Source organism: Streptopelia decaocto (assembly GCF_964273445.1).
Source record: "Streptopelia decaocto genome assembly, chromosome: 6".
Lineage (NCBI taxonomy): Eukaryota > Metazoa > Chordata > Aves > Columbiformes > Columbidae > Streptopelia > Streptopelia decaocto.
The window spans coordinates 16,015,995-16,037,207 of NC_138660.1; the positions used below are offsets into that span (position 1 = coordinate 16,015,995).

A 21,213-nucleotide genomic window follows, 5' to 3' on the forward strand; every position below is an offset into this window, starting at 1 on the left:
TCATATAGAGAATGTTTGCTAATATAATGTAGAGCTAACATACTGGGGGGTGGGGGAAGGGAAAGAAATTGACTGCAGCACAAGCTTTTCTTGCCTTCATTTTCTTTTAATAGGTCTGAATGGATTTCTGAGTTGAACACTTACAGAGTGGAAGCAGCCTGGAAACTGTCACGATGGGATTTACTGGAAAATTATTTGGCTTCCGGTAAGTTATCATGATACCAAAATATGAATACTTCCTTGCATTTCTGAACAAGTGTATGTTTTAGTCTAATCATCCTGAATCAAGGGGCAGCTATTGTTATTTTTTTAGTCTTGTGAATGTATTTGATTGTAAACTATTTAGTCTTTGAGTAGAAATTGCAAGCGAATGTAAGGCCAAGTTTCTTCTGGAGTTGTTTGGGGGAGGTGTATTTTGGGGTGGAATTAGACAGTATTTCTATAATTCTATTAATTAGTTCTGAGTTTTTGTTTTTCCAGTAGTATGTTAAGACAAATTAGCATGTTCAGATTCAGCTGCTTAAAGGAACAGAATTTGGAAGTTGTTGTTTTTTTCTCCCCAAAGATGCGAAGTCCACTACTTGGAGTGTCAGACTAGGACATTTATTATTATCAGCCAAGAAGAAAAATGAAGCAGCTTTTTATGAAACACTCAAAGTTGTTCGAGCAGAACAGATTGTACCCCTTTCAGCAGCGAGCTTTGAAAGAGGATCCTATCAGCGAGGATATGAACACATTATCAGGTTTCTGATTTTCATGTCACTATTTTGAAATCCAGAAATCACGTAATCAAGTATGCAGCAATAATTTTCAGTTTCCGCAATAAATGGTACTGATCTGCATTTTGTCACTTTTTTTTTTATATTTACTCAACTGGAAACCATGGGGTTTTTTTTGAATTTATATTTGTCCCCCATGAAAAATGTTAATAGTGAAACTGTTGGATGTAGTGTTTCAAAATCAGCAAGTTTATGTAAACATCAGGTAATAAAAATCAATAATTTAATTATGTGCTTAAAGTAGTGCGTTTAGGCCAGTAACTCCATTAAGAGTGTTGCTTTTAGTTTGTATGGTGGCCTAAAAGCACTTCTTTCTTATATCAAAAAAAAAAAAAAGCAGTAAAAATCAAAACCCATTCCATTCAGTAGTTTTACTTTTTTTAATAAAATTTGCAGCTGGCTTTAGTAGACTAAGAAGTGAGTAGCCTTATTTTAATGAAAAAGCCTTAATACTTTTCCACCGTAAATGCATCATTATGGCAAGATAGTGCATGAAACTAGCCAGTTGAAGTATATATTTCTTAATTACTTCTTCATTCTATTTTGCATTGGTAATTTTTTCAGTGTTTTGTTTAGGAAATGAAGCTTGAGTATTGAGACAGAAGTGTTTCCAAATAGATTTAGCCATTGATCTGGGCTATTCATAAGCCTTTGAGCAGTCACTGTTTCTGTGTCAGACATACCCTCTACACTTAGATTCTGTCAATAAGAACGGAGGTGGTTACAAGCTCTCAACTTTGCAGCTTTACAGCGACAACTAATAATAATCATATTTTTAAATAAATGGACTAACTTTATTGTAATGTAGGTGTTTAAGTAATAGTATATTGCCTTTAAAACGTTATTTGTTGAAAATATTAGGCTTTTTAAGAATTATTGCTAAAAGAAAGGATAGAAAACATCTTTCTGAAGATTGACTTCCTCTCCAAGTCATCTTCATTGTCTGTGTTCAGCAGCTTGGCAAAGGGATAGTGAGAAAATAACTAATTAGTTCACAAATTCCTTAATTTTGTGTGCTTGGTTTTGCTGCATTTTTGCTTTTAAAAGAAGTAATACTATTTGGAGTTACTTACATGTCCAGCTTTTAGAAAGAAAATGGTAAAAGCTATGTCAAACTTGTATGTATCTCAAACAGCAACTAATTTTCAACAATTTTTGCCTCGATTTTGCTAACACAGGTTGCATATGCTGTGCGAGTTGGAACATAGTATTGGGCCAATGTTTCAGCAACCAGCTGGTGATCATGGAAGAGATTCCCTGAATTGGTGTGCTCGTATTGAAATGACCCAGAACTCTTATAGAGCCAAAGAGCCCATTTTAGCACTGAGGAGGGCTTTGCTTAGTCTCAGTAAAAGGTGAGGACATGTTTAGTTCTTGTCTCTCTATGTTGTATTCTCAGTAATATCCTGGTTTTCCATATGCCTGTTAGAAGACAGAAGACAAAACTGTGGAAATTTATGTTGTGGACAAAAGCAGTCCTCTCCAATATTATGTACCTTCAAAACAGAATTTAGAAGTGATGTCTATAGGAAAAGTAAGGGAGAAATGGGGAATGAGTATTTGTTTCTAGCAAATGGAAAAAAGGTGAAACAGATATATTACAAATAATTTTAAGTGATCACTATGTAGTATGTAGCTTATTGAGGAAATTGTATTATATCTCTGCAGCCAGGATTACAGTGAGCTGCTTGGTCAGTGTTGGCTCCAGAGTGCCAGAGTTGCAAGAAAAGCTGGTCATCACCAGACTGCCTATAATGCTCTTCTGAATGCTGGGGAATCTGCGCTCTCAGAACTTTATGTAGAAAGAGCAAAGTGGCTCTGGTCCAAGGTAAAGGAAACGAAAATGGAACTTTCTTACATGCAAGAAAATAATCATTAGTTTTCTTCAAGAAAAAAAAGGCACATAATCAGTGTACATAGAACAAAATATGTCAGCTGAGACTGTTAACACATTCTGATTGTGGCTGAGCCACAGAAGTTTTACCTCCAGCTGCTAGTCAGACCTTTTATGTATCCATTGGCTTTTCTGGCAGCTGTGTATAGAACTGGTGGATTACCTGTCTCTGTCAAAGCAACACAGGCAAATTTAAAATATCTTCATAGTAGACCTTCCCTTAATTTGTATTCTTTTAACTAACAGAGTTAGGCTGCAAATATGGGAGCAATTATTGCGGCAAACCTATAGGGACGACAGTGCTGAGATAACAAGGGAATATAAGAAGCATTTGAAGTCAGTAATATTCAGTGACCACACAGCCAGAACGGTCTAGAACACACCCAGGGATGAAGCTTTGCCTTAATAATAACTGTAAGGTGGAAGTTTGACATCTCTCTTGTTTGAAGTATATAAAATGTTTTCCTCTTTCGCTTAGGGTGAGGTTCATCAAGCACTCATTGTTCTCCAGAAGGGGGTTGATTTATGTTTCCCTGAAAATAAAGCACCGTGCAATACCAAAAATCAGCTCATCCATGGCCGGGCAATGCTGCTAGTGGGCAGATTTATGGAAGAAACCGCTAACTTTGAAAGCAATGCAGTTATGAAAAAGTATAAGGTAATTTGATTGAGTAGTGTTAACAGTACAGTAGTTTTTAATAATAATATATTCCTTAAGTAAACTATTCTTATGTTACGGATGATGTCAACCAAGGATAACATCAGTGGGATTAAACAGTGTATCAATGCGTAGGAGGGAAGTAGTTCTTCTTGTAAAGATGTAACTGTCTGAATTACTTTTAGTATAACACATTGAAACACAGAAGTCTACAGTTCCCAACAGTGGCAGCTAAGAATACCAAATGTAGCTCTTTTAAAGTAAAAAAAAAAAATAAAATTACAGGAGCATGGCTTTTTTCTTACGCATGCACAAATTAAAATTCCTCACTAAAATGTGGGCTACTTGAAATAGTGAGATAACTTGACACATTGCGCTGCTCTGCAGTGTTGCTTCTCTCTCTGGTAGCGACATATATCTGTGCTTTAACTATGCTGCCAGTTGCTGAAAAGCTAGGAAAAGAGGCAACTGGTATGTTTTTCTTCACCAATACAGTATTACATTGCTTCATCTTGTTATGCCTCTGAAATACTGTTTTGGCATTGATTAATATTGCCTCCTAACGTAGACACAGATCTCTGTGCTTCCTTAAAAGTAGTGTGTCTCCTATACAAGTTTTGGCATTTGATGCTGTTAATACTTACTGCTGTCTTACTAATTAAGATACTTCTGTAACAGTCATTTATGGATATAATGGATCTAATGCATGTACCAAATCAAGGAAGGTTGAAATAGCAGAAACTCGTGCAGTTTTGATGGACTATATTAAAATGCTAACACTTAGAATTCTGTACTGTCTAAATATTGGCACTGGAAACAAGCCAGTGTTATTAGAGAATGGATATGCCACTTGCTGAGTTATTTCTTTTCTAATATATGTCATGCCATTTTTTGTTATTCTTTTAAATGTCGTGCTGTTATAAGGAAAACAGAGATGTGAAAACCATCCTGCTGTTTCACTTTTCAAAAGCGTGAGAGAAACTCAGTATTGAGTTACCAGGATTAGGAACTTGATTATAATGTTTTTAATGAAACTAAAATTTTTCGTAGTTGAGGTATCCTATATCATCTTCTCTTAAATTATCTTCCTGTGTCCAAATCCAAAAGGTATTTTAAAAGCAGACTTCTAATTTGTACAGGTATTTATCTTGGCGCAAAATTAAAATTTTGGAGCTACAAAGTTGCAATTAATACTTTTTTGCATGTACTTTGCATGAAGGTAACTAATACAAGATTCTTGCTGCTTGGGATCCTTTTTATTTTCCTTTTACCATCCTCTTAAAAGCAATTATTTCTTTTTGATTTTGTTGCAGGATGTTACAGTTTTCTTGCCAGAATGGGAAGATGGACATTTTTATCTTGCTAAATACTACGACAAACTAATGCCGATGGTAACTGACAACAAGATGGAAAAACAAGGAGATCTGATTAGATACATCGTTCACCATTTTGGGAGGTTAGACCCTAGCGGGAACTTTGCTTAGTTTCTATAGAAGGATGGCTATTATACTGGAAAAAAAAAAAATAAAAAAAAATAGGAGTTTATTGTCTTTCAGCATTTCAGACTGACTTCAATTTTATGCAGTATTGTAAAACAAAATACTGGATGCTTTCGTTTGTTTTCGTACCTAATTGCTTTTACTTCTGCCTAAGCAAGTGTTGTCTGTGTCTTGTGTAAGATAGTTAATTATTTCATCTGCAGTTGTGATTAATAAAAACAAAACCTCTGTATATTAGTAAGCTTTTAGTTATTGCAGATATATTAAAAGGCTGAGCATAAATTTCTGAAGTCTAGAATGGAATATGAAACAACTGAGGAGGTAAACTTTGTAATGCTTCTGATACAAATAATTAACGTGCTGTGATTTAAACATGTAATCACAGGTCTCTCCAGTATGGAAACCAATTCATCTATCAGTCAATGCCAAGAATGCTGTCTTTGTGGCTGGACTTCGGGGCAAAAGCATATGAATGTGATAAAGGTGGAACATTTTTTCCCAGTACATACTTCCTGTGTCATACTTCACGGCTCTTTCAGTTATATATTCAAAAGTATATTTACAGTTCTTTGTTTAGACTTAAGAACACATGGAGACAAGAAAGTACTATCAGTCTTTTAAATTACAAGATGTTAATATGCAGGAGAGTATTAATTATTTTAATTAAACCCTCTAGAACTTTTTAAAAAAATATAGAATGAGATAGCATTGGTCCTCAGATAACTTAAGTCGATAAAGAGATTTGGGGAAGATCCTTGCATGTTACCTGTCACCTCTTCTAAGTTGCCTCATGAATAATGAGTAGTGGTTTTGTATACACTTGATACAGTAAAGCGTTAGGCTTTAGGGCTTTTTTCCAATTTGTCTTGGTTCCCATTGTTGAAGAAATTTTACTGACATTTAAACAGGGGAAAAAGAATCCTGTGGGCAGCATTGGGGCATTTGAAACTACTGCCATAGATGTGATTTGGGTGGGAGATTTTTGTACAAGTGAAAATTGCAAATATTGCCTGCAGGTCTAGACTGAAGCAGAGAGTTCTGGCTCCTTGATCTTGACCTGGTTCTGTATGCTTAGGTCAACTGAATTTGGCTGCAGGCACGTCAGATGCTGCTTCCGCTGGTTTTGATGTGCTACTCATACCGGGTCCTCAGGTGCAGGGGTGGAGATAGGAGCAGATGTGCTAATTTCATCCCTTGTAAAGACTTTCTTTGTGTCCTCTCCACTAAACATTGGAATCCTTTTACCAGGGAAATATATGGGATGTTTTTGTTTTATGCCATTGCATCGCTTTAGAGCAGGGATGTCAAACTCATTTTCACCAGGGGCCACATCAGCCTTGCGGTTGCCCTCAAAGGGCTGCATGTAATTTTAGGACTGTATCAACGTAGGAGGAGTAATAAATGCTTTAAGAGCATAGTGCGAGCTTTTCCACTATTGTCTGCTCCTGTTGTCTGTGTTTGTTTATTGCTTAGTATTTAATAGTATATGTATTAAGTCACTGTATGTTATGTTAAAAAGAACTTTACAGTAGAAGACTTTCCTTATCCTTGAGGTTTTTTGACTTATGAAAATTACCAGCAAAAAATGTTTCTTTAAGCTTGATTGAAATGACTTTTCATTTCCAATGGAAAAAAAAGGAACATAATCTTGTCATCTTGTGTTTTTCAGCTAGTCGTTCAGAACGTGTTCAAATGAAAAATGACTTAGCTAAAATAAATAAGGTGATTACAGAGCACACAAATCACCTGGCACCTTACCAGTTTCTGACAGCTTTTTCTCAGTTAATCTCCCGAATCTGCCATTCTCATGATGAAGTCTTTGCAGTTCTGATGGTGATTGTTGCTAAAGTGTTTTTAGCCTATCCACAGCAAGCAATGTGGATGATGACTGCTGTGTCCAAGGTACCTTAACATGTATAGCTACATCTTTATTAGGTTTGTAAAACTGTTTTCATCAGAGATAAATGTGAACATAACCTATTTTACTTTAGGATGCTAAGAAGGAATTGAGAGTTTCATTTGCTGTGATACAGTGTTGTGGAACAAGGTATCAATGCCATCACTGCAAAAGATTTTATTGCAGTCTAAAGTTCAGATTTTACAGTTTAAATGTACCAAATTAGAATGCTAACATGCATTCTGACTTGTATGATGTATTAGGAAAGGAAGTTTGGATAACAAATAGCTGATGAATTAGGTAGTGATGGAAAACAGATTTTGTTTGGTGTAGTAATTGTAATAGTACTTCCAGTTTTATAATCAAAAAATCAGCTTTGTGCCTTGATTAAAATGAGATGGATAATACCACTTTGCCCTAATACTTCCCTGGTTGTAAGGTCATTCCAAAGCAAAGTGGAAAGCGTGGTGCACACTATTTCTTTAAGGCTAGTGAAATAACATTCAGGATACAGTGGCATATTCTTGAATATTGGCCTTTATATTATGGGACTACCAAGAAAAATTCAGAAAGTAACCCCCCCACACACATACAAACACCCCAACTGTACCACGTTAGTACTTGTTCAGGTACCAGATTTCAATTGGAGAACGTGCTTGTCCAGATATTAAATATGACAAGCAACAAGTAGAGAAAACTATATATTAATTACTGTGTTTGTTGCATTTTTTTCTTAAGATTCTTCAATTGATTTGACTTGTTTAATAAACTTTAATTTTCTTTTTTTTTTTTTCCAGTCCTCTTACCCTATGCGTGTTAATAGATGTAAGGAAATTCTGAACAAAGCTATTCACATGAAGGAATCTCTAGGAAAATTTATTGGAGATGCAACACGCCTTACAGATAAGCTATTGGAACTATGCAACAAACCGGTACTTACAAAAATAAACAAATTAATGCACCTAATAGGATTATTCAAAAATGTTATACAAAAGCTTCTTCTGATAGCTCTTATTAGCCAATTCATTACATTACTGCAATTGAACAGATCATAAATGATTTTTTTTACTTGATAAAAATAATCCCCAAAAAGTAGAAAATAGCTCTAAATTGAGCACATTGCAAAATATTTCAGTACCTACTGGAACTTTTCACAGTGTATGGGCTTTCCATTGGTTTGTGCTTTCATGTCTGATTCTTACCCAATAACTTTCACAGAGTTTTATTATAAAAACAGGCTGGTTGTGTTTCATGAACAAATTAACTTTATAGTAAAGGTAAAATGAAACAAATTATTTCATTATTCTGTATTTAGATTCAGAGTGAAAAATACATGTGCCATAAAGGCCAGATATATTTACTTGTGGCCACTCCCTTTTAATTTGAAATATAAATTGCCATTTTTCTTATTACTATAAGTGTTTATGATTGTTATATTTATTAGTTAATGTGAAATAACGGTAATATTTACAGTGTTTATTGCTAACTTTTGAACAACTCTTATTTTTTTTCAAGGTTGATGGAAACAGCTCAACATTAAGCATGAATATTCATTTCAAAACACTTAAGAGATTAGTAGAAGAGCAAACTTTTAGTGAAATTCTCATTCCCTTACAATCTGTAATGATACCAACTCTTCCTTCAGTTCCTGGAACACACGCCAACCACGACCCTTTCCCTGGATGCTGGGCCTACATTGCAGGCTTTGATGATACGGTGAGCCTCTAGTTGTCACCTCATTTCAAAGTTCATGTCAACAGATGTAGCTGCAAATGTGTCTTGGTTCCCTAGAAATGGAGGAGTGAGTAGGAAACTTCATAATTACTTTCATGGACACTGAGTGGCTTCTGTCATAACAACCTGAGACAGATATGTGGTCTCTTGGTACTTAGATAAAGTTTTGACCTGAGGTTAATATGTTGTAGCACCATGGAAGTGCTAATGTGATTGGTTGCAATGTTTGTGGGTTTTTTTACAGTTAGACACTTCAGTTTGTATGATATGATACAGGTATTAATAAAGAATTATTATTTTTCCTTAGGTGGAAATTCTTGCCTCACTTCAAAAGCCAAAAAAGATCACCTTGAAAGGCTCAGATGGGAAATCTTACATTATGATGTGTAAGCCAAAAGATGATCTAAGGAAAGACTGTCGGCTCATGGAATTCAACTCCCTTATTAATAAGGTTTGATGAGTTAGACAATCAGGTGCATTGTACTTATTGACCAGAACAAAATGCTGAACTGTCTTAACAAAAAAACCCCCACACTCTTACCTTGAGATAAAGCTTAAACTGTTGCAAAATACCTTATTTCAGCAGAAATCAATAGCAATTGATAATGTGTAACTTCTTACAGGCTTATGATAACAACAATAAAATAGAACATTTTGCCAAAACAATCACTTATTCCAGCAAAAATACGCAGGAAAGGTTATTTACAGTAAATAAATAACTGCAAACTTTCTGCTGTCATGCTTCATATTTCTTATTCAGTATTTTCTTATATTTTTATGAGAAATAGGTAAACTCATGTTTTCATACTAAAAGTGTTGCCATACTAATTATTTTAGTTACGTTTTACTTCTTGGCAATAAGGTTAAGGTACTATGTCTTCCATGAGGTTAGAGCAAATGATAGTGTCTCTGAAGCACTAAAACACTTATTTCAAATATTGCTTTTAAGGGATTTAAGGTAGGTACAAGTTATGCAGTTTGACAATTTTATTGCAAAATTATCTTTTTAAATTTACTTTGGAGAACAGATGAGCATTTTGCTTGCATTTGACCTACTGCAGACAGCAAATTTTAAGTTCTAAATCTTGTGACTGGAAAATAGATATAATGGTTAATGTTATTGATACATTTTGATCATATCTATGTTATCTGTTAATCTTGTTATTCTTTTATGAATAGTGCTTAAGAAAAGATGCAGAGTCACGTAGGCGAGAACTCCATATTCGAACCTATGCAGTTATTCCATTAAATGATGAATGTGGCATAATTGAATGGGTGAACAATACTGCTGGTTTAAGAAATATCCTGATAAAACTTTACAAGGAGAAAGGTAAAGAAATATATTAGACTATAGTCATATTTTAATTTTTTAAAGGCATTGTATCTTTATTATTAAATGAGACAAACAGCAAAGACTAAATTCTAGGAAGATGCAGTCACGTGTATTTTTAACTATCTGCAATATATAATTATGTATCTGTGATATATAATTATCTATCTGTAATATATAATTATTTATATGTGTGGTAGACGTTTAAATGAAAGACAATTGGTGTTTGCAATAAATGAGTTCCTTATGAGAACTGATAACACAACCTTCTTAATGCATTCTTTTATACAATGATGTATATAATTTCAGCTGCAGTGCAACAGCATGGCAATGTATGTGCAGCACTGAGTAACAGAAAGGACTGTGGATTTTTTCTTTAGATTTTTTCATTTCTGTTACATTTGTGTGAGATGATTAAGATATAATTGAATCAAGGTTGAGGGTACAGCAACTTTCCAGGGAAAAGATCAGATTGCTTTTGAATTTCTTGTTAACACAGCAACTTCCTGGTCAGTGCAATAACACTTTGGGAGGAAATGTCATGCTTTGTCTGGATGTATGCAGTCATCTGGGAGTCTGGGACTCCAAACATCTCAGCTTTGTGAGGGTGGGGTTTCTTGTTTCTCTTTCAGTTAACATTATGATTTGTTATTTACTTTCCAGTAACCCACCACCACCACCACGTTCTATGTGTTATTTTCCATTTGTTTATTTATTTCAACTTTATGCAGGTGGTTATCTTCTCTAAAATAAACACTGTAATGGTATGTATAAGGCTTTATATTTGGGTTTTTTTCTAGTCTAATTGAGGAGGTCTATTACAGGTATCTATATGACTGGAAAAGAATTGCGTCAGCATATGCTTCCGAAGTCAGCACCTTTGTCTGAAAAGCTGAAAATGTTCAAAGAAGTCCTTCTGCCTCGTCACCCTCCTCTCTTTCATGAATGGTTCCTTAGAACGTTTCCTGATCCTACTTCCTGGTGAGTGGCCGGGGTTGGGCTAGCTCAGGAATATCTACTTGGTGTCTTTCACTAAACATTAATGATACTGCTAGAAAAAAGACAGATAACCCAAGGCAGTGACTTCGACATATCTGATTCTTATTTCCACAGGTACAACAGTAGGTCAGCCTATTGTCGCTCTGTGGCAGTCATGTCCATGGTTGGTTACATACTCGGCCTGGGAGACCGTCATGGTGAGAACATCCTGTTTGATTCTCTAACTGGCGAATGTGTGCATGTGGATTTCAACTGCCTTTTCAATAAGGTGAGAAGTGCCACTCCTGAACCTGCTCTTTGTTTTACATGCATGTAAGTTATAAATTTCTGTTGTCGTCTTGTGTTGGTTTTTTTTTTCCCCCACTTTTTTTTACTTTAACATATCTAATGTTCTGTCTCTCACTTTGTTTCTTATTTATATCAGACAAATAGACTAGGGTATGTAAAGAGTACGTGATTGTTCTGTATACTGCACTAATGAAAGCGAGCTTTTTTATTTAGCCAGTATCAGATGAGCTCATGTGGATACACTGAAAAATAGCCCAAATTTTTGTGTGTTTGTATTTTGTGGCTCTCCTCTCTCCACTGCCACCCTCCAAACAAAGCTGCAATTACTACATTCAGAATTCTACTGTGAAGAGTTTGTTTGGTTTTTTACACAAATTCAGCACAAAAATATCCAGTGGGTCTGTAAAAATGAACAGCAGGAATTGTGGCTGGAGTGGGATTTGGAATTTTGGTGTTTCTGTTGAAAGATGCTTTTGGTGTGGAATATGTGCTCTCTTTAATTCAGATAAGTGAGGCAGAGATATTGTTAGTTTATTTCTCCTGCTTTCTTTTTAGTAAACCTAAATTGCCCTGCATAACCCTTATTTAAAAAAAAAAAAAATGTTTTTGAGGTAACTTGCATATTATAAAGGTTAGCGTTTTGCATGAGACTACAGAGCAGCTGTACAAAATTTTATACCCGTATTAGCGTAGTAAAGCAGGGAAAAAGGTTATTTGGATGTTGGTATCCTTTATTCACTGTAATTTCTCTTTAACAGCTGAGGACTGTGGTGTGAGCAAACATCTCTTGTCAGCTAGAAAACTGCCAGTGACAAAGATGGTGAAAAAAACCTAAAAACGATGCAAATGTTACTCCTTAATAATGCTTAAAATGCTTAGGGTATACTCTTCTTTATCAATATAAAGGGAGAAACTTTTGAAGTTCCGGAAATTGTTCCTTTTCGTCTCACTCACAACATGGTTAATGGAATGGGTCCAATGGGAACAGAAGGTCTCTTCCGAAGAGCTTGTGAAGTCACAATGAGGCTCATGCGAGACCAAAGGGAGCCCCTAATGAGGTACTGCAATTAGTTTTGCTACGAACTCCGGAAAGGCTCTCTGTGGTGTGAACATCTGAAACAGTAACTGCTGGCGAATACGCCAGTTCCAGCATATGCCTGTCATGCAGCTCAGTCTTACCATGGCATGCAGTTAAATATAAAACAATATAAATATTCAGCGCTAACTTTAGACTCCTGTCAGTGTTCTTGGTTTGAAAATTACATGTATTATATGTATCTTATCCTTTTAAAATTTTTTTTTAGTGTCTTAAAGACTTTTCTCCATGATCCTCTTGTGGAATGGAGTAAGCCTGTTAAAGGGAATACAAAAGCACAGGTGAACGAAACTGGAGAAGTTGTCAATGAAAAGGTTAGTTGAAAACAAGCATAGCATAAGATATTCAAATGTCGGTTCTGGTTCCAAGTTCTGTATTTTCTAATTGAAACCTTACCTTTCTTGGTTTTTTTTCTTTAATTTAAATATTCCTCTGGTTGTTTCTTCTTTATTATCTGTGTTCATAATTTTTATCCATAGACTATTTTTATTGATAGAAAATGTAACTGATCTACTAAAGAACCAAACAAAACAAAGCCTGTTATTCTCTTAGTAGGACAAGATCAACAGAAACAGTCAGTATGAGAGAGGAGGCTCCTCCTTCCCCTCACTCTGACTGTTGCACAGTTCTCCAGACTTACAGTGATGGTAACATCTGGAGTCCTTTCTATGCATGTTTTTGTGCTTTTCATGAGTGGATGTTTATTACTGAATAAATATGTGCCTTGTTACATGTCAAGGAATACTTGGTTAAAATTTGGTTTAAAAATTTGGTTAAATTTTTGAAATTTGGTTAAAAAGGATTTCATATGTACTGTTTCTTTTGTAGCTGCTGATAAATACTTGATTGTTCATCCAAAATACAGCTTGCACAACATGTAGTATTTATTCTCTTTCCTCTTTGAAAAAAATTCTTATTTCTCTCTTAACAATTATGTGAAATAGCAGATAAAACTTAACAGAGCAGTGATAAACACAGCAGTTGGGGATAAGGGCAAACTACAGTACTGAAGCTGTATTTTAACAAAGAACGTGGCTGAGCTGTTTAAGCACAGAGATTCTTCTGGTCTTCAAACCATTACTTAACCATGCTGTGTCTACATAACCTTTCTTTTAGTTACAGGACCACACACAGAGCTGTAGATGTTAACTGTTTGTTCTGGATTGGTGCCAATGTTATGCTTGAGCTTTAAAAGAAAATGTGTAATCGGTATGACCTAGCTACGTTCTTTTTGAGTTGCTCAGCATAACCTGTTATTAGACTTCCTCATTTTCAGTTGCTCATAATTTTGGCCTAAAATTTACAGGCTAGGTACGTTCTTTAATATCATCCAGAATTCCAAGAAAAAGGCTGGGAAAAAACTGCATTTATTCCAAAGTAATTGTACGAAACATAAAGCATTTCAGCGTTTTCAACTACATATGGATAGCTTTTTCACTCTTCTCCAAAAAATTTATCTGTAAAAATGTAAAGCAAAAGTTATAACTTGACCAATAATCTGTCCACTTTAAAGAATTATTTTTAAAAGTGACTATCCTTTATTTTCAAAGTAAGTGGTGTAGACATTTGGGTTTTGTGTTAAACTAGCATATAGAAGACAAACATGTCCTAATAAATGCTTTTGCATTTTAAGAAGTGGAATTTCATGGATAGTAACACAATTCTTTTTTTTTTTTTCCTCCTTTTTTTTTGTTTCCAGGCCAAAACCCATGTCCTTGATATAGAACAAAGGCTGCAAGGTGTCATTAAGACTAGAAACAGAATAAAAGGCCTACCCTTATCTATTGAAGGGCATGTTCATTACCTCATTCAAGAAGCAAGTGACGACAACCTGCTCTGCCAGATGTATATGGGCTGGGCTCCATATATGTGAAATTTGTTCACTTTGGAATGATACCATTCACAAGTGGTGTAGCTATAGTATTCTTGAGAAGGTATTAATCAGTGATAACTGGTTACTTCTGTTGATTTGTGATTGTAAGCACCAGAAAAGTCTCATAATCAACCCAAAGTCTACGTAAAATATACAATTTATTTGCAAGTATGTTATGAATACACTTACAGATGTGTAAGGTGTTATGACTTATGTTTTGTATACATATAGAAGGCAGTACATAGGAACTACTTAAAAATTAGACTGTGCAAGTTTCTGCAAGTTCCTTATGGACATATATGAAAAATTTTTGCAGTGTTGAAAGAATGCATTCTATCAGGTACTGTATATTTTTGTAAAGATTTTTCTCATTCAAGTTTATTTATAGATCAGAAAATCTGACATTGAAGTTTTATACTGATATTATGTAAAGCGGTTCTTTCAACTTTTGCTACATCTACTTCAGAAGAGCTTTCTAAAAATAATGAATATTTCTTTTCAGCAGTACATCTTGAATTTTGGTTTCCTTTGACGTGGCCTGGTTATGTTTAGAAAAGCATTTGGGATCTTAAATCTCACCATGCAGAAACTGGTAAAGTGTTAAAATATTCTGAAACTGTTTCCTTAGCCCTTTCCTGCTGTGCTGGAACCCTTCTGAAGGAGATGACACAGCGCAGCCAGTTCGGGAACCCTGGCAGCGTGGCTGTGACCTGCGCAGCAGGCAGCGAACTGTGTCAGTGACTTTAACACACATTTTAAAAAAGGTTCTGGACAGGCTGTCTCCTCCCTCCCTTGTAAACCTGTGGCTATAGTGAGTGTTTCTCAGACTCCCATTTCAGGAAAAGTGTTTTGGTATGGACAAGAGTAGACCAAATATGTAAGCATAGAGTAATGTCTCTCTAGGCATTCAAACTGTAGGGAATTGAGGGGGGGAAACAGAGAAAATTATACCCTTTTACCATACAATGGGATATAATTGGAATTTTTGTATAGTATTTTTGTTTCTGCTATTCCGAGGGCCAATGCCATGAGTGTTTGAACACAGTAATGCCATCTCATGTGACTCAAGTCATAGTTCAGCTGAAATCTGGACACTGGAGAGTAAATTTAAATATTGAATTTACAATGTTTATAGTGGTTTTGTTTCTCTGGGGAACTAGTGGGTAATCTTCCAAAAGCACTGTCACTGCCTCATAAATCTGAACAATTTTCCAAGTAAGATCTTTGGATTCTACCATGATCTTTGCAGTATGTGGCAGTATCGGGGTTACGTGACCTTTCATGGGCTTTATTGTTCTATCAGAGTGGACAGAACCTCACCGAGAACTGTGGCACCGGGCCCCGCTGCGGCAGTTACCGATTGCCCAGGGAGTGGGGTGCTGAGGCGCGTCCTGGGAGTTCCTGTGGGAGCCGGCGGAGGAAAGGGCGAGAAGCGACGCTCCCCGCTTTGATCGTGACCGGCGGCTGCTCAGGCCTTGCCGGGCCGGACGCGCCGGGTCGGCGTTTCCGCCGCTGCCGGACGACCCCGCCCCGCCTCGCGTCGGCAGCGCCGCTCTATCCGCCGCTCTCTGTGGTTGGCGCGGCTGTCAGCGCGGCGCGCCGGAAGGAGGGCGGAGCGCGGCCCGCGGTTGTTTGGGTCCGGCGGGGCCGTGAGCGGTGGCCATGGGGGTCCCCAAGTTCTACCGGTGGATCTCGGAGAGGTACCCCTGCCTCAGCCAGGTGCTGAAGGAGCATCAGGTGAGCCGGGAGCGAGGCGCCGCTGCCTGCCAAGGGCCCTTCTCCGCGGAGCAGGGGGGTCCTGAGCGGCCCGTCGGCGGGGCGCGGGACCGGGCCTGGGCCCGGCCGGGCTGGCAGGGCTGAGCCGGAGCTGGGGCCCGCTCGCAGAGACACGGGGCGGCTCGAAGCGGACGAAAGTGGCGGGATGGTGGCGTGCGGCCGCTGGGGAGCAGGCGAAGCTTTCGGAGCCCCTCCAAAAGCCTTAGTCTCCGACCCGAGGCCGCCGTGAGTGCCCTGCAGTTCCCGGGCAGTGCCGGCCCGGAGCGGTTCCTCAGCCGCGGCCGTCCCGGCCCGCCGGCCGGGCTCGCTCCGTTCGCTTCTGTTTCTCCGGCCGCGGTGCCCCAAAAAGCCCGCGGAGCTTCCCCGGCACCGGGCGGCCCTTCGCCCCCACCGGGGACCAGCGGGTCGGAGTTCCCGGTTACTGGGTTCAGGAAAGTTCCTGCTGCTGACGGCCAGTGCACAGGAACGACGAGGGGCAGGTTTCACAGCTCTGCTGCGTTTCCTTGTTGTTGCGTGTGTCGGACAGTGTGCGTTAGTTGGAAAACTGAAAAGTATGTTAAAGCTTGAAAAAGTAAAGCTACAAATAGTGCTTTTAGCAGTTGGGCAAAAAGTCTTGTTTACAGAGAAATCATGTTTGGGACCTGTTAGACACAAGTTCTTAACTTTGACCCGTTTTTCTAGTTTTAAAGTAATTTTCAAGGCTTACATCTTTGCTTATGATTTGCTGGATTTCTCAACAGTGCCTTACACTGTGTGGCAAGGCAGCAGCAGCAGCATATGCTGGCTTTTCAGCTCTTCTGTTAAAAGCGCGGGCTGCTCACTGTGGTTTCTGGCAGCTTTAAACTTGTGTTGAAGAACCGTGAGCTGTGGCAAGCTGGGCAGTCAGCCTGTGCCTGCTCTGACCGGCGGGATGGCAGCAGGGGCAGGGCCCGGGCGCTTTCTGAAAGAGGCTGTTAGAGTTCTGAAGAGAAACCGAAAGTACAACTCAGCCTTAAGCATGCTGTTGTCGTTCTCTAGTTAGTATTTCTAAAGATTAGATTATGTTCTTGGTTTAGGTAGAATACATATTCTGTATAAAAGAGAGAAGAAAATGTCTAGATTATTATCTGTAATATTAAGTTTCAGCAGTAGCATATATCTCCATTCTTCCTTTTCTCTGCCAGGCCACTTGAATATATAGACTGACACATACACCATCTAGAATGGGATTGTTGTTTGCTACTATGGAAAAACTACCCAGAATAAAAGGCAATTCCTATATAAAAAACATCATTTTAAAAGTATCATATTATAGCTGTGCTTCTTAAAAGGCCATCTGTTTTCCTTATGTATGCTGCTTCCCTATAAAAGCTTTAGTTTTCATCTCTTTAGAATGCTGCCTGTGCAGTGCCTCTCTCTCTTCTTAGCTGAAAAGGGTGCCTGTGTGGATGATGTGGTGTCTGTGCATGTTGAGAGCCGTTTAATTACTGAATTTAACTGTACTGAAGATCATTATGCACAGCAGAAGACTAGTTATTGCAGGTGAATGGAGATCCTTCCGGATCCTGCCCCTTGTTTCTTCTCTTCCTTGTTCCTCTTCCTGAAACAGAGTTATGTTTCTTTTGTGTCTGGATGATAAATACATGTCCAACAACATGCCTTTCAAAGTTATGTAAAGATTTGTCAGCAGCAATGCTGCAGAAATTCATGAAAACATAGTAGTGCCTTTTTCCAGTTGCAATGACAGAAGGATTTTTATGAGCAGTTGTATCGGTGGATTAAAGAATAGAATTGTTTATTGCAAATTGCTCTTGTGCAAGTTTGGTGGGTTTTGGTAACAAGAAGGTAGATAACGGACCCTTTGATTCATCTGTTTGAGAGTGTTTATGCTCTGTATGTTGCTTGTGTACATTAAGGGGAGGGTTTTTTCTTTAAAAGAAAGCTGGACTGCTACAGATAAGGCTGTTATCAGAGCAGAGAACTAGACAGAAAAAACATGTTTGGAAAATGTGGGAAAGAAATTTATGCTATTATTGATAATTCTACTGCTTTTGCTGGTAATTGCCACTCTCTAGACTTGCAGGTGGCTCTTAGCATGGCTGAGGAGGCAGCGTGCAGTGTGCATGGTAGAACCTCATTAACAGGGGAGAGCCCTAAAGCGCTTCAGCTGGTTTTGCTTTTCAAATACTGTTGGAAACCGTGTACTCTGTGTGGTTGCTTTTTGTTGTTTATGCTGCAGCTATAGAAGATTGAATCAGTGAAATGAGGGGGGTTATACGTATTAAAAAAAAAAAAAAAAATCACTTCCTGAATAGTGTAATTTTATTTACTTTTCCCTTATACAATGTAGAAAATTGGCCAAGCACAGGGGGTGGAAGTCCTGATATACCAGCAACAGTCAGGATAGGGCAGGTATCTGTTCAGCTGACTTCACTGGGAAAATAATAATAGCGGATTGCAAGCACAAACCCGTAACCAGTTAAGATGCTGTTGGCCCATTGGTGTGCAGCAGCTTCCAGGGAGCTCTTCCCACCCCAGCTCCTTCCAGGGGTTGTTACTCTCAGCCGCACCTTGGGCAGTGGTTGCACCGCTTCAGCCGTCACCAGTGCGTACTAACTGTGGCTTTTGTAGATTCCAGAATTTGACAACTTATACCTGGACATGAATGGCATTATACATCAGTGTTCACATCCAAATGATGATGATGTTCACTTCAGAATCTCAGAAGATAAGATTTTTGCTGATATTTTTCACTATTTGGAAGTACTGTTTCGTATTATTAAACCAAGGAAGGTTTTCTTCATGGCAGTTGATGGAGTAGCTCCAAGAGCAAAAATGAATCAGCAGCGTGGGAGACGTTTTAGGTGAGAATATTTGTTCTTGCTGTGCCTTTAGGATAGTAAACACTTAAAAAAAATATTTACCTAAATGTATGCAATTAAAAGGAAAATATAAATGGTCCTGCCTTTGACAGTAGCTTTAATTTTTAGCTAAATGAGTGTAAAATGTTAATACATAAAATCAGGATTCCAAAAGGGAAAATTTGCTTGTTACTTAGATTTTTCTTTGTGAATGTGGAACTTGGGGGCTGGAGGAGCTTTTTTCCTAGGAAATTTTCTGTGAAATAAATCTGCAGTGGAGCTTTTACAGGTGTCTCCAATGGCTTCGTAAGCTGTGAGAGCCTTTGGTATTTGCGAATGCTAATTCTATATACCCCTTTTTGGTAATGTTAATGGAATGGTCTTTGACAGTCATAGAAGAAATGCAGTTTCTAATGAAACTCTGGTTTTCTTTTGATACCAGTTAGCATCCAAGCTCAAATACAGAGCTGCAAGTAGATTTCACAGTGTTAAGAATTATTTTCATGTTTTGGGAGATGGATGTGGAAGCTTCTTTAAAGACTGCTGTAAGGGAAGAAAGCCAGTGGTCAGATGGTACAGGGATGGTGAGTGAAATACAGCAGAAACAAACTGGGGGAAAGGTATAAAACAAAATGTTTTCAAGCTACTGGGGTTTGGTTTGGGGTATTTTTTAAGGGAAAAAGGGAGCTGAAAGGAAAAGATTAAGAAAGAGTTCTAAACAGAAAATTGGAGTAGAATCGAGCAAAGGACAAAAATCTAAGACATTGGTGGCTTCTCTTTTTCTGGGTGAAAGGGCTAAGACATTTGTTTCTCTGTTACTAGTGACTGTAAAAAGTCAGTTCATCCCTCCTACCCTGTTGGTATTCCAAACTTGCTGCTGTGTTTAACTATGTTACCTTTCTCGTTCCGAAATAGCGTTTTCAGATGTATAGATACTGAGTATTCCTATTATTTCAACATTTTTCAACATTAATTTGCTTTTATTGTGAACAGCCATTGAATGGTAATCCTGGTAGCCTAAATATTAACTGTATCTGAGTAATGACAGATTGTCGTCATTGCTAGCAAAAAAAAAAAAAAGAAAAGAAGCTAGTATTAAGCCTTCCAGTTATATGAGATACAAGTTCAAACTCTGTTCAGGAGCTAAATTTCTCTCCTCCCTCCCCCTTGTATTTTTTTTGAACGCTCTTTTAAAAATCAACTATATGTATTTTGTCAGTGAAGATGTACTTAGGATATTAACATTTGAATAGAATGAATCTTTCTCTGTTCCTTCTCTCCAACCATGTTTTTTTTGGTTTAGATCAGCAAAAGAGGCAGAGGACAAAATAAAAAAGGCATTAGAAAAGGGAGAAACTCTCCCTACAGAAGCCAGATTTGACTCCAACTGTATTACACCAGGTAAGATAATTTGTTAATTATTTACATTTAAGTGTTTGAATGTATATCTTTGCATCTATGTTTTGGTACTTTTTTCCTATCCTAAGGCATTTTATTTAATTGGAAGACAGAGTTAACAAAGGCTCAAGTTGGGAACACAAGTTTTAGTAAGTTTTAGTAGGATTGGAATACTGTCTTATTTTAAAAGTTTTTTAGATTGCTGTGGAAAAAATGAAACCTCTTTGGGGAGGGAGGGGAACCAGCTGCCCCCCTCATCTCTTGCAAAATTTTTACTTGTTTTTTTCATTAACACTTTTGAGATGTAACTGCAATTTGAATGTCTAGTGAAAAGCTTTGTGTTTAATTTAGATTTCTGTTTTCAGGAACGGAATTCATGGCCAGATTGCATGAACATCTTAAATATTTTGTAAATATGAAGATTTCCACAGACAAATCCTGGCAAGGAGTAACAGTCTACTTATCAGGCCATGAGGTTATTGTATTTTGTTAATATGTATTTTAAATAATTTTTTTATCTTACAGAAAAATCTTATTGATGATTTTTGGTTTTATTTGTGCAGACTCCAGGGGAAGGTGAGCATAAAATTATGGAGTTCATCAGATCAGAAAAAGCAAAGCCTCATCATGATCCAAACACAAGACATTGTCTCTATGGCTTAGATGCTGACTTGGTACGTGCAGTTAAAATAAAACAAACACAAGTTTATAAAGTGTGCGTGTCTAATGTCTTCCTAAGCAAACAGGGTTTTAAAATGTTATTAAACAATAATATAATTATGTATTCCTGCTAACTTTTGAATTTGTAATGAAACATAACAGCAAAATTTCTTGTTACAGATTAAATCTTGTGTAACAGTTAAATTTAAAATTTAAAAATTTAAAAATTTAAAAATTTTAAAAAAAATAATGAAGTAAGACCTTTCTAATATCTCTTTCTAACAGATTATGCTGGGATTAACGAGTCATGAGGCACACTTTGCACTCTTAAGAGAAGAAGTCAGATTTGGTGGTAAAAAGTCTCAAAGGTGAAATGATTTAACTTTAATCTTGATATGTGATGAAATTAAACCAAAACATACTGGGTCACTAAAACCGTTTATTGATTGTATGCTAAATTAATACAATCTTAGCTTATTTTTATGTTGGTAC

At 37.3% G+C, this 21,213-nt stretch overlaps 2 protein-coding genes across 5 annotated transcripts in view; both read left to right on the forward strand.

Annotated features, from left to right (window-relative positions):
- The window catches only part of ATR (ATR checkpoint kinase), a 40,877-nt gene extending 25,710 nt beyond the window's left edge, over positions 1 to 15,167 (forward strand). The window contains exons 31-47 of the mRNA XM_082055107.1: positions 114 to 205; positions 566 to 743; positions 1,958 to 2,134; positions 2,448 to 2,607; positions 3,152 to 3,331; positions 4,645 to 4,787; positions 5,216 to 5,313; positions 6,500 to 6,732; positions 7,525 to 7,659; positions 8,243 to 8,443; positions 8,769 to 8,912; positions 9,641 to 9,791; positions 10,616 to 10,772; positions 10,905 to 11,058; positions 11,985 to 12,136; positions 12,383 to 12,488; positions 13,874 to 15,167. Coding sequence (XP_081911233.1) covers positions 114 to 205; positions 566 to 743; positions 1,958 to 2,134; positions 2,448 to 2,607; positions 3,152 to 3,331; positions 4,645 to 4,787; positions 5,216 to 5,313; positions 6,500 to 6,732; positions 7,525 to 7,659; positions 8,243 to 8,443; positions 8,769 to 8,912; positions 9,641 to 9,791; positions 10,616 to 10,772; positions 10,905 to 11,058; positions 11,985 to 12,136; positions 12,383 to 12,488; positions 13,874 to 14,047 — 2,635 coding nt within the window. The 3' untranslated portion in view covers positions 14,048 to 15,167. The remainder of the gene's footprint in view (positions 1 to 113; positions 206 to 565; positions 744 to 1,957; positions 2,135 to 2,447; positions 2,608 to 3,151; positions 3,332 to 4,644; positions 4,788 to 5,215; positions 5,314 to 6,499; positions 6,733 to 7,524; positions 7,660 to 8,242; positions 8,444 to 8,768; positions 8,913 to 9,640; positions 9,792 to 10,615; positions 10,773 to 10,904; positions 11,059 to 11,984; positions 12,137 to 12,382; positions 12,489 to 13,873) is intronic.
- Positions 15,168 to 15,643: 476 nt separating this feature from the next.
- XRN1 (5'-3' exoribonuclease 1) overlaps positions 15,644 to 21,213 on the forward strand; it is a 34,394-nt gene continuing 28,824 nt past the window's right edge. For all 4 annotated transcript variants that reach the window (XM_082054939.1, XM_082054940.1, XM_082054942.1 and 1 more), the window contains exons 1-6: positions 15,644 to 15,784; positions 18,434 to 18,666; positions 19,967 to 20,064; positions 20,427 to 20,536; positions 20,625 to 20,735; positions 21,007 to 21,089. In XM_082054939.1, the coding sequence (XP_081911065.1) occupies positions 15,710 to 15,784; positions 18,434 to 18,666; positions 19,967 to 20,064; positions 20,427 to 20,536; positions 20,625 to 20,735; positions 21,007 to 21,089 (710 nt within the window). In that variant the 5' untranslated portion in view covers positions 15,644 to 15,709. The remainder of the gene's footprint in view (positions 15,785 to 18,433; positions 18,667 to 19,966; positions 20,065 to 20,426; positions 20,537 to 20,624; positions 20,736 to 21,006; positions 21,090 to 21,213) is intronic.